General features: G+C 43.0%; 1 protein-coding gene and 2 long non-coding RNA genes across 3 annotated transcripts; all 3 read left to right on the forward strand.

The window, feature by feature from the left end:
• The first annotated feature begins 219 nt into the window (after window positions 1-219).
• LOC112936621 (uncharacterized) lies at window positions 220-992 on the forward strand. Its single transcript, XM_026020764.2, has one exon. It carries the CDS (start codon window positions 324-326, stop codon window positions 903-905), a length of 582 nt encoding a protein of 193 aa, XP_025876549.1. The 5' UTR covers window positions 220-323; the 3' UTR covers window positions 906-992.
• Window positions 993-9,559: 8,567 nt separating this feature from the next.
• On the forward strand, window positions 9,560-10,495 carry LOC136353762 (uncharacterized). Its single transcript, XR_010737179.1, has 2 exons — window positions 9,560-9,916; window positions 10,334-10,495. It is a non-coding gene; the product is annotated as an uncharacterized lncRNA (long non-coding RNA).
• A 442-nt stretch (window positions 10,496-10,937) lies between these two features.
• LOC107278058 (uncharacterized) lies at window positions 10,938-12,481 on the forward strand. The gene is made up of 2 exons (XR_001540384.3): window positions 10,938-11,412; window positions 12,028-12,481. It is a non-coding gene; the product is annotated as an uncharacterized lncRNA (long non-coding RNA).
• The last annotated feature ends 549 nt before the right edge of the window (window positions 12,482-13,030 follow it).

The raw sequence follows: 13,030 nt of genomic DNA on the forward strand, positions 1-13,030 counted from the left end.
AACACAAACCGACAAGCCAGCAGTCTAAGCGACCATCCTAACCCCGAAATTCTCTAACACACGATGCTTAAAGTAAACCAAGCAATCACCACGTAAATCGAGCCTAAACCACCATCACACAGGGAATATTAAACAAAATTGTAGCCAGAAACGACACTGATCGATCTCTACTTCTAAACGACCCTATATATGTGGCTATATATAATCATACGCTACCCCATATCGCGGTGCAGTAATCACACACTAATCACTAATCACTCACTCACTCTCACTCTCGCTCCAGTCTAGCTCTAGTAAAGCAGCTAGCTAGCTCGTAGCTCGCAATGCGAAGCAACAGCATGAAGGCGGCGACCACGGCGTGCATGCCGCGGCTGGTGCGCGGCGGCTGCCGCGCGTCGACGGCGAGGCCGGCGGCGTCGGTGTCGCTGCTGGAGCGCATCCGCGACGTCGTGCTCCGCCTCATCATGCTCTCCGCCGTGTCCAAGGCGTCGGTCAAGCGCACCGGCGGCGGCAAGGCGTCGTCGTCCTCCTCGCCGCGCGCCGCGCCGCCGCCGCCGGTGATGACGTCGTGCCGCCGCGACGACTCGATCAGGAACGAGGCCGTCGAGGACTGCATCGAGTTCCTGAAGCGGTCGTCGGCCGAGGGCGACGCGGCGAAGCTGTCGAGCGTGACCGCCGCCGAGACGGTGGCCGTAGCGCGCGATCTGGCCATGGCCACCACCAAGCCGTCGTCGCCGTCGTGCGCGATCACCACCGACGACGCGGTGACCGCGCACGGCGCCGCCCCGGTGAAGCAGCCTACCATATTGGCGAGCACCTCGCCGCATCTTCGCCAGCCTCGCCTGTCACCGCCGGCGCCGTCTACCTCGCCGGCGGCAGCCTCTTCCAGCCCTAGGTTGGTGTAGAGAATCGATCAACCTAGGACATGAACAGGTCGCTGGAATTGTTTAACGAATTAAACCATTTCATAATTTGTTGCTACATCTTTCGTCGCCTTTTGTGAATGCTTTTTCATTTTGATTGGATGCAAATTAAATTAAAAATGAACAAGTGCTCGACGCACACTCGAGAGCAAAGTGGAGTGGTTAATGAGTGTGCCTGAAGACGTACGGGTCACTCCTTTAATCAAATCCCTTTTTGATTTTTAATTTTCACCTCTGTTTTTGGGGTTTGAGCTGGAAAGATTGGGGGCAAAGGGACGGTGAATCGAATTAACAATTGGAAATTGGACGGTGCAGAGAGACTAAACTGCTGTTGCCTGCTTAATTGTCGCGCGCGTAGCATGTGCTGCTCGTATGCAGTTGTCGGGAATATTCACGTGCACCCAGCACTGACATTTGCTGCTACTGCTAGGATGTCTAGAGTGGATTATTAGTGATATACTTCTACTAGATACTCAGTTTCAAGTTATGGAGAAACTAAATATGACCTCTCTGTTATATTAATAAATTTAAAAAAGGGTTTTGCTAAACGAGTATCAGTGTGTGGCGACATATTTTGGGGCTGATTACATTCAGATTTTTTGGCGTGAGATCAAAGCTATCCGAAAGCGCGACTAACTGACACACCTTATCAAGCTCCAACGCCTCTATGCTCATTAGCACTTTGTGGACTTGTACAATTGATAATAAGTTCAAGTAATTTTACCATCCTTAAAAAGATGCCTGTTGATAACTCTAGGTATTTTCTCAAGGACCATAAATTTTCTCATACGAGTTCATCTTTTCTTCTCCTATTATATGTCCACAGTTATCCTATTATATCCACAACCAGTTCCAAAGTTGAATAACATTGTAAATTACTACTGGAGAAACCATCTTTGGTCGGTTGCCAAAATCCACAATAGTCCTGGTTAAACTAAAAATCGGGACCGGTTGGTGTCATCTTTAGTCCCGGTTCTATTTGTGTCAGACGATGTTAAGACGCGGACTAAAAATAAATCCTTAGTCACGTTGATATCACCAACCGGGACTAAATATCTCCCTCCCACGTCTTAAATGGATCAAACCACCAGAGACTTTACCTCATCATCCTTATCTCTCCACTATCTCTTTTTCCTCTACCTATCCTTATATCTTTCCTTCCTATAACTCCTTATATTTTTTCCCTATCTTTTCTCAGCCCAGGAGCGAGCGAGCGCACGAGGAGTCGAGGAGGACGCCGGGTAGCCGGCAGCGGAGGGCTGGCTAGCCTGGCAGCGGCGGGGCTGGGTGCGGCCGGACGGCGGTCAGCCTGGGTGCGGCCGGATTTTAGGATTTGTGATGATTTTTTTTGATAATTTGTGATGTACTCCCTCCTTCCCATAATATAAGGGATTTTGACATTTTGTTTGCACAGTTTGACCACTCGTCTTATTCAAAATATTTGTGCAAATATATAAAATGAAAAGTTGTGCTTAAAGTACTTTGGATAATAAAGTAAGTCAAAAATAATAATAATTCCAAAAAATTTTCAGTAAGACGAATGGTCAAACAGTGCAAGTAAAATGCCAAAATCCCTAATATTAGGGAATGGATGGAATATTTGACTGTGATGTGAATATGTGATGTTTTTTAAAATTTGTGATGTAACCATCTTTGAGAATTTGTAATGTATGATGTGATTTGGAGATGATTTGGGGATTTCATGATTTGGGATGATTGATTGTGATTTAGCGATAATTTAGGGATGATTTGGGAATGGAGTGAAATCAATATGTCAATCCCGACCTGGTCTCTTCCATCTTTCAGTCCTCGTTGATAACACCAACCGGGACTAAAGATGGATCCATTTTTAGTACAGGTTGGTAACACTAACCCGGACTAAAGATGGATCTTTAACCCCGGTTATTGTACCCGGGACTAAAGATAACAATCTTTAGTCTCCATTGTATAACCGAGACTAAAGGGGTTATGAACCGGGGTTAAAAACCCTTTCTCCAGCAGTGAATACACTAAAATTAGATATGTAATTTTGGGAGGTACAATGTAAATATGTTAACTATTTTTTCATAGAAAATATGGCTACTTATTACTCCCTTTAGAAAATATTAAAATGTTTCGATTTGAACACCCTTTAACCAGTGTTTTAACTTTAGATAGGATATTTTTATCTTTATGACACTTTAGACCACACTCAACTATTTTAACCATCTACATTCAGCTTGTCATATGCTAAAGAAATTGTATTACATATTTATTAGAAGCTGACGTGCTCGAGATCATTCATATGCTTAAGAAGAGAGTCGGCGTAATCCAAAATCAAACAAAGTAAGATTACCTGATCCAAAGTGAAAATATTGGTTAAATGGTAGTCCAAAGTAAAACAATGGTAATAGAATGTGGTTTAAAGTGAATTTCTCTATTTCATATATCATGTGCATTTCATTTGGTATATCAATTGAACAGCTGAAAGCTCAGGCTGTACTCACATTTATGATCACTACATCTGAGGTTTCTTCCAAATATGCCCAACAATTAGCTTGAGTAGAGTGCTTCTTTCAACCATCATGTATGACATGAACCATCAACCATCATGTATGACATGAACCGGCAGTGATATGTTTCTATCTATTGAAGAAACCGGCAAGTACTACTCGAGTATCAATATCGGCCCGTGTAGAAGTCGATGTCATAGGAAGCAGGTATAACTGTTCAGTATTACAGAAACGATTTCTATGAACTAAAGCCCCTATATATTGTAAGTGGATCACGCCTGCAAAATCGACGTTTATTTTCGCAAACGACTCCACAAGAGACCCACATGCAAAAATCAATTTTCGTAGGCGGATCTTTCAACACACCCGCATGCAAAAATAAACGTATTTTCGTAGGCGGACCTCTTAAATTATCTATTTCTTCCCTCCACTCCTCACTCTATCCCCACTCCTCCCTTATCATCTCATCTTAATTCTCTCTTCTCACCTCCTCTCGTCTCTTCTCCTTTTTTCTTACCTCCTCTCCTCTTCGCGGCAGCCCTCCCTACACGGAGGCCAGCGGAGGAGGCGTCATTCCCCATGCGGATCTGGCAGCGGTGTCCCTACCCCCTCGCCGAAACGGCGGTGACGGCCGTTCCCCGTGCGGATGCGACTGTGGTGGCCCTCCCCTGTGCTCCCCAAACGCGGATCCGGCGGCAGGAGCAGGCACGCGTCAACGCCGGTAGCAACAAGGCCCTCCCCCGCGTGGATCCGGTCACGGAGGGGCAGTGGAGGCGTGGGGATGACGGTGGCCTCGCGACAGTGGACTATGTCGACAACGTCGTTGTCAGATGGGACCTAGCTAGGGTTTCGATTTTTTATTTTTGGGGTTCTTTTTTAATCTTTTTTTTAAGTGCAGACGATATAAGTATCCGCACATGAGGATTTTAGCGTGCGGGTGTGCCAACCACATTAAAAACAATGACTTTCGCAGACATTTTCGGGTAGACAGGCGGTCCCACCGCATGGATAAATGCACTACAAGATAATTGAGCTATTGCCACCAAATTATTACAATAAAAAATAATTCGTAGCAATATATTATACTATTGCAATGCTAATTTTTCTGTGGCAAATAATTATTTTTTATTGTAATGATCTACAATCGTTGTTTCATTTAGTACTTTTGTTGCAATAGAAAATGAGATATCGCCACAAAAAATCGTACTGTTGCAAAAAAACATGTTCTATCGCCATAATTTTAATTTTTGTGGCAATTTATATAGTACATGGTATTTTTCACTATTTTTTTGTTGCCACGATCAACAAATTCGTTGCAACAAAAAAATTGTCGTCTCATAATTTAACTTAATTTTTTCATATGGACACAGATTGAGACAAATTTTATATGGAAATTATAGCTCTCGACGAGATCTACAATTTTATAGGTGATAACTTTTTTATTTGAAATCTTTTAGATATTCAAATCTATGATTCAAATCTCAGTTAGCTAGACTCAAATGAAACGATATGCATTTTCCAACAGAATTGATGCGTAGGTGAGTTGGTAAAGGAGAGCACACGTGAAGGATAGGTCTTGGGTTCGAATCCTAGCCAAGACACAAAATCAAAAAAAATAAGTAGATAAATAGATAGGATGATAGATTAATATTTGAACTTTTAATTTGGTACGTAAAACTAATGCCACATATGGAGTGGTGGCAATAAATTTTGTTGCAACGATGTGAAGTGTTGCAATATGACTTTTTGCCACATCCATTCCGTGGCAACATCTAAAGTTATTACCACAAAATAAAAATCGTTGCAATAACCTATTACCACGCTGTTTATTACCACGGCTAGCAACGATTTTACAATTGTGGCAACATGTATCTATTGCCATAATTTTAGTATTGATGCCACAATTTTTTTCGTGGCAACAAATGATTTTTCTAGTAGTGATGGGTTTTGACCACATGCAAAAATGTTTTAGTAGTGGTTGGTTAATACCAGAACCGAAATTGATGGTTGTTAGAACTATCCAATCAATTGACACTGATACTTAAATAACAGTTTATAAAAATAAATAACTTCGCATATTGGATGATAAACAAACTTGTAGATCGAGCTGGAAGAAGTCTACAACTTTTTAATAGTCTGTTCATTAGAAATTTTCAAATATTTGTACATATAATTTGAATTTTTGATAATTTTTTAAGTGATAAGCTCTGTTTCGAATCCTACATCTGCAAAGGTGTGAATTTTTTTGGACTAGTGGAATTCTGTAGTGATAGTGATATAATTGCCTAATAAAATTTACAATATTTTTTTTGAATTTCTAGTTCCTACAAAATTAAAAAACTAGGACATTTCCACCGCCGATTTATCGCAAGAACTAGTGTCGAGAAAACAATGGTGTTGCTTCGAGTGGTAGCCTTCCCGTTAAAAACCGGAGTTCGTCTTGTTTTCTGTAGTAGTGCAACCAACATTATTTGTTTTGACATGACTGTCTTTTTTATATCGCTAGCATATACGAGTGCGCCATCTAAAACATGTCTAAATAGAAAACACTAATGTCATATCGCTAGCTCTATTCCTATTGAAGCACACTTACGTGGGTCTTAAATCCGTGTGCGGGGTACTAAGGGAGTGTTTAGATCCAGGGACGTAAAGTTTTGGCGTGTTACATCAGGTATTATATAGATTGACGCATGGAGTATTCGGACACTAATCTCTACTATTATAAAAATTGAAGATGTTTTTGCCGAGATTTTGGTACGTCATCCGTGTTTGAGTAGGTTTCTAATTTTATCTTTATATCCTTTTGTCTGTTTGTTTTTTTCGCTGTTTTTTTCCGATTCATTTTTTTTTTCGCTGCTTTTTTTTCCGATTCCGTTTTTTCCCCTTTTTTGTTTTTTATCCGGTTTCTTTTCTCCGTTTTTTAGGTGCTTTTTTTCGTTGTTTTTTCCATCCCTTTTTTAGCCGGTTTTTTATCTCATCTGATCAGTTGCACGACGCAGCTGCTTGAGCAAACCCTAACGCCGTGGCGTGGCCACTTCGATATATTCCCATGTGTTTTGTGCTCCAATTGATTGTAAAATTGGATTCCCCACTCTTCACTCATCATTTTTTCTCATAATTTTTCTTTCAATTCGGCTTTAATTCACTAGATTTAGTCTTAGCCGCCGATGATATTAGGCTTTAATTCACTAGATTTAGTCTTAGCGGCCGATGATAGTCGGCTGGTCTTTTTATCTCGAATTTTGCTGATTCATTCTGATTTTGGGAAAACGGAAAGAGGAGACCGAGTGAATAAAAAACCCTCAACCAATCTATATAGAATAAAATTCGGCTAGAGGATTTTATGGGGAGGATCGGCTCCAGCGTATTGGCAAGATTATCTTGAGGTTGAAGACGACAGTCGAATGTGCGAGCTGGGCCTATAGCTCCACTCGTGGGTTTGGATCGGAGAGATCAGGTGAGGGAGGTACCAAACTAGGTTGGGACTGAAAAGAAAGGAAAGAATGTGCTTTTGGCCCAAACCCAGGAATAATTTTTATTAACTTTTTCAATTATAATGTATATATAATAATCCTAACATTTCAATTCATCGCTTAGTTCGTAATAGCGGTTGTACCACTGAAAAAATGTTTTTAGCCGTTGCAATGCACGTGCATTTTTCCGGTAAAAAACTAATTACAGAATCTGTCAGTAAACCACGAGATAAATTTATTAAGCCTAATTAATTCGTCATTAGCAAATATTTATAGTAGCACCACACTGTCAATTCGTGGAGTAATTAGGCTGAAAAGATTCATCTCGCAAATTAGTCACAATCTGTACAATTTGTTATTTTTTAGTCTATATTTAATACTTCATCCTCGCAAAAAAAATACTTCATGTATTTGTTCAAACGTTCGATATGATATGGTGAAAAATTTTATGGCAGGATCTAAACAGAGCCTAAGATTTCAACTCTAAGGGAGAGTCGTGCATCCTCTCAACCATCACACACCACGATACTTCCTGGATTGAACAATATTTTATTCTTTACTTTATCAGGTCATTCAATTACAACCATATCCTCGTGCTACAAAATATTTCAGAAAATTTCGAAATGAAATTATTTAAAATTTAAAGAAATTTTGACTGAACTGTATAAATTTCGACTAGCTTCAAAAAAAAAAAGATCTAAAAGTTTTGGACGTGATAGTTGCGTGTCAGGAAGTCTAAAATTCCCAAATTTTGGAAATTTCGAGCCAAAATTTTAAACCATGATTGTACGTGTGTGAACTATGTATAGCTACCGGCATATATATAAGAGTAAATTACACTAGCGGTTCTTAAACTTGTAACGAAGTTTCACTTAGGTCCACGAACTTGCAGAGCGCGCATCGAGATCCTTAAATTTAGTTTAATGTATCATCCTGGTCCAAAGCCTGGTTTGACCTTGGTCTTACCTATGTGTCATGCCACGTGGACGATGACATGGCTAATTTTTCTTTTTCCCTTTTTTTCTTCCCATCTTTTCTCTCCTTCCTCACCTCGCGTGGAGAAAAATGCGGCAGAAGAGAGAGGAAGGAGGCAAAGTGGAGAAAAAAAAGGCATAAGAAGGGAGAAATAAAAGAAGGAAGAAAGGAGAAAAAAAATAAAAATTCCATGTCATCGTCCATGTAGGTAAGACCACGGTCACACGAGGCTTTGGACCCGAATGATACATTAAACCAAGTTTAAGGATCTCGATACGTGTTTTGCAAGTTCATGGACCTAAGTGAAACTTCGTTACAAGTTTAAGGACCCGCTAGTGTAATTTACTCTATATATAATAACAGGTTTTATTCTATACCTTGATGATGTGTATATAAAACAAGACGAAATAGCTGCTATGCACTAGAACGCTATATATAGATCGACTTCCATTGCATTGCATGTAAGAACTAAGAAACATTGGGAAAAAAAACTGAAGAAGAAAGTTTTCTACTCCTATGATCCTATCTACATTAGAAAGATTAATGTTGTGAACGTCATCAGCATGAAGTTCGCAGATTCATCTTTCGCCGGCGTCGTCTGTCGAGAAGCTGCGCGCCGCCGATGCTCCACTCCACGGTGAGCCCTCGCGGTAGCCGCCGCCGGGTGCTTCCTCGGCTTCGTGTCCGCGCGTACGGCGGCAGCACCCGCCGCCGGCCTGGACGACGTCGTCGGTTGCAGCTTTGGCCTCACATCCGCCCTGGTCGTCGCGGCGGCGGGGGTGGTGGCTAGCCGCCGCTTCCCTCCTGTGGAGGTCGCCGGCGGCTGGTTGATCTCCTTCTTGTTGGCCCCGACATTCTTCTTTCTGTCGCCACCGCGCGAGGCGTCTGACTTGCCGGCGGCGAAGCAGAAGCAGTTGCGGACGTTGAACAATCCTCCCATGATGGCTGCGTGATTAAGGAGCATGAACTGCTGGATTTATAAATTAAGAGATCAATCGAAAGAGAAGACTTGAGAAAATAATCAGAGTCCTGTTGGCACTCGGGACGCGGTGCATATCGGTGGTTGGGGGCGGGGGATTACCGAAATCTCTTTTTTTTTCTCACGTTTAAAAATAAAACACCTGTAAATCTCGGTGACCCAAGAATACAAGTGAGAAAGAAACCCTCTAACTAGGCTCCGCTTCATAATATTAGCGTGTTACCGCGAAATTTTTAAAAACTAGTTGCGGGCCCGATAGCCATCACAAATCTTGAAAACAATCCAACGGTGACAAAATCCGGCTGACAAAGCAAAATAAAACAGCAGGCAGATGGTTAGCAAATCCCGAAAAAATATTATAGGCTTATATTTTATCGCTTTTAATTAGGTTCAATACTGGCCTTCCAAATAGGTCATAAATAATCCCGGCATTGTACGGGTCAGTGGCGATTCTAGCAGGTAGGCTCCATCAGGCTCTAGCCTACCCTCCAATTTTTGCAAAAAAAAAAATCAACTAGGTATCCTCAAGCATCAGCCGGCGTCCTGGAGTTCATGGCGACATGTGCTCGGCGCTGGGAAGAAGATGAACAGGGCACATGAGAGAGAAGAAGCGAAGCGGTATGCAGATAAACTAGGTTGGCCCAATTCGATAGTAATGGCCCAGTCCAGTGGCCCACTTCCCACACTTACACACTCACACAGGTCAGGTGGGGACTTAGGGTTGGGGGCGTTTGGGGTGGGGGCTGGCGGCTGGGAACGGCTGACGCCGACGGCCGACGCGAGTCGCAAGAGCTCGAGGCCTCGAGCTGCAGGCTGCAGCGTCGTAGCTAGCTGTCCGGTGGTGAGTAAGAGCAAGCGTAGGCGGCCGCAGGCGCGAGCGGGGCGCGGAAGCCGGCAGGCTGCAGGCGGAGCGGCCGCGCAGAGAAGCGTCAGCAGGCGCCGACGCGCCGTGGCAGCGCGCGGAGCAGCACCACAGCAGCCGCTAGCACTAGCAGAGCAGCAGGCTCAGGATCAGCGGGTCAGGCGGCGTCGCGGCGAGGAGCAGCCAACAGCAGCAGGATAAACTAGCGTCCGGTGAGTCATTGAATAAATGGAATCATGGTCTTGCTGGTTGCTGCGTATTTGGCTGTATTGGTTATTTCTATTATTCTATTCAATTTCTGCAAACTAATCTATTGATTGAGTGGAGCGCATATTTTCAAGCATGAGCATTTCAAGACAGATTTGCACAATAAGATATCGGATGAGTGGCTTATAGATTTGAATTTGATGGTCTGCTATACTGAGCGAGAAATATTCAAAAAAAAATGATGATGATGACGATGATGCAATCATCATAAATATATTCCAAGCATTAGAAATCCATAGAATATCCTTGCCTCTTAAATGAATTACATGTATTTTTTGATTAATGGTAGGCCAAATCTTTCAGTTAATGTTATTTTCCCTTTCAATTTATCACTGATTTTGCTATGTTTACTTTATGTATAGGTGTTTCTATTCTCATATGACTGATGTAAGCAATTACTTCGCATTGGCAAAGTATTTTTCTTTATTTCTTTCTTTTCTATTCAATCATGTATCATGAATGTGTTGAACAGCTACTGTAAGTACTGCAATTTACTTTTTATTAACTTAGTACTTGAAGGTCAAGCCTACCCTCTTTTTCTATCCTGGATTCGCCGCTGGTACGGGTTGACGGCTAAACGACTAGGCATTGTCTGGTAGTAATCGTTTAAGCAAAACAGGACAGCACCGGTAAATTAGCAAGCTCACATCTATGTTGCAGGCAGGATGGACGCAGCAGTAGAAATTTTTTTACGAAGAAGAGAATGAAAGGAAACATATATTACTGCTTATATACTAGTCCCAAAAATATAAGGTATTTTGTCCCTATATAACTACACAGGCAAAATCTCTTATGTTTTGGGGGCGTTTTACGGTACCTCCCACTGGTAGGTGTAGTAGTGTAGTAGGATCGCATCTAACCGTTGATTTTTCGGAGCATTTTAGTCCATCTCTTAATTATAGTGGAAGGGTATTTCGGTAATTTCGCGTTCCAATCATTTTCCCTCCTGCAATCCTCTCATCCAGCAGCGGTCTTCACATCGTCCTCCATATCTTCGCATCGCCGCGACGCCCCATCGTGCGACGCCGACCAGGTGCGCCGCCGCGACACCCCTCCACCTCGACCTGTCCGCGCCGGCATTCCCGTTTGCGCGGCCACCTCGACATCCCTCCACCTTCGCCTGGCCGCGCCACCCATCCCCTGCCACCCGGTGCCGTCGGCACACCGCGCCGCCGCTTTTCAGCTGTTGCCGCCACCGTCGCTTCTCTCCCCTTGTTGCCCTCCGCCGGCCCTCGTCGCCACCGCCCCCCTCCTCCCCTCCTAGCGGCCGCCAGCTGCCATCCCCCAGTCACATCGCTGCCATCCTCGCCGCGTCTCTCTGCCTTCCCCTGGCCGGCTATCCTCCCTCCCCTCCAGCCGGCTCTCTGATCTGCTTCCCACCAGCCACTTGCCTGCATTGATTCTGTATTTGGAGTAGTTGACGCCTACTCATTTGATTCAGGTAACGAAGCATTTTCCAACATTTTCTCTGAATCTGTTCATTTAGGTGTTCAAGTTTTATGCTTATGACAGATTGGTGGTTAATTTAGGACTGTGGCTGATAGATGTTTCAGGTAGAATAGATAGGCCATTCCTTTATCTCAAACAAATACTCTAGCATTCTGATTTAAGTTGCTGCTTTACTGAGGCACTTAATTTATTTTAGGTGTGTACAGAGGCAAATAAGCTGAAATGATTTAGAACTATAAAACAATTCTTTGTCAGAGTTAGGGCAGTGCAATACTAATTACTGTAAAAGACTGGAGTAACAATTACTGTATGATAGAATAATGCCAATTTCTTGTATGATCCTTCCTTCATTCTTACTCAAATACCTCTATTTTTTTACTTTCTGAAAGAATTCATCTGAGTGAAATCAAAGGAACTATTTTAGAATCAATCAGCAGTTCACTGCCGTTGTGATACTGCCAACTGTTACGAATGATGTTTTGGACTTTTCAAAGCTTGAGAATGCGAGTCTTGAGCCTTGATCTGCTTGTGTTAAAACCATCTGCTATCTCAGTCTCCAATTCTTCAGAGACATTACATAATTGAGCTTGATTTAATCCATTTTCAGAAAATTACAGAATTGAGCTGCCTCCTGTGTCCTAACTTGACTGGTTGTCGCTTGGTTTCTGAAATTATGTCCTGGATGCTGATCATGGAGCTGTGGTTTACCCTGTCAGGAGGTCAGTAGCTCCTCCTGCAGTTCAGCATTTGGGCGACGTCCTTGGGCAGTGTAACTGCGGCGCACCTGGTTGCCCTGAGATGATTCCGGCGCAAGCACAGTTCTGTTGTTTGCGTTGCAAGGCTGCAGTTCATTGCTGTTTATTTATTATTATAAAGGAGTGTAATGAACAAAAAAAATTTAGTTGCCTTTTTAAATATTAGGATTAAATGAGCTGCAACTGGATTGGTGACTTCATTTTGTGATGCTTGTGTGATGCTTTAATGGTGTTGTTTGCTAGAATGATGCTGTTGTTGATGCTGGAATGATACTGCAACGGCTGGAAATTGTGCTGCTGCTGGAACTGCACTGTTGTTGCTGGAATGAAACTGAACTGCTGTTGCTGCAATGAAACTGAACTGCTGAAATGAAACTGAACTGCTGCTGCTGCTGAAACTGTACTTATGAAATTGCTGCAGCTGCTGCTTAAATAGATGTTGTTGCTGTGCTGCTCATTCTGCTCAAAGTGCTGATTGCATCGCTAACGAACTCCCCGCAAGCAGCCCGTGGCAGGTGAGCGCCGCAAGCCGCTGGTGCTAGGGGACGGCCGCCGCATCCGCTCCTATTTGCTGAGATCCACGCTCCTATTCACCGAGATCCGTGGGAGATACGAGACCTCTGCCGCCTCCACCCCTATCTGCCACAAACCTAGATGCTACGCGACCGCCGCCGCATCCGCTCCTATCAGCCGCGTATTGACTAGGAGCGATGCATTTTTCTCTTTTTTATTTGGGGTTAATTGGATACATGCCATTAAAAATTTTCTAGTTTTGAAATATGCCACTAGTATTCATGTATTTGGAAATATGCCATTATAATTTCAAGCAAATTCAAAAGATACCACTAATTATCC

Source organism: Oryza sativa, chromosome 10, assembly GCF_034140825.1.
Source record: "Oryza sativa Japonica Group chromosome 10, ASM3414082v1".
NCBI lineage: Eukaryota > Viridiplantae > Streptophyta > Magnoliopsida > Poales > Poaceae > Oryza > Oryza sativa.

What these genes read in the sequence shown, in the direction of transcription:
- LOC112936621 (XM_026020764.2), top strand. Translation starts at nt 324, where the DNA reads ATGCGAAGCAACAGCATGAAGGCGGCGACCACGGCGTGCATGCCGCGG.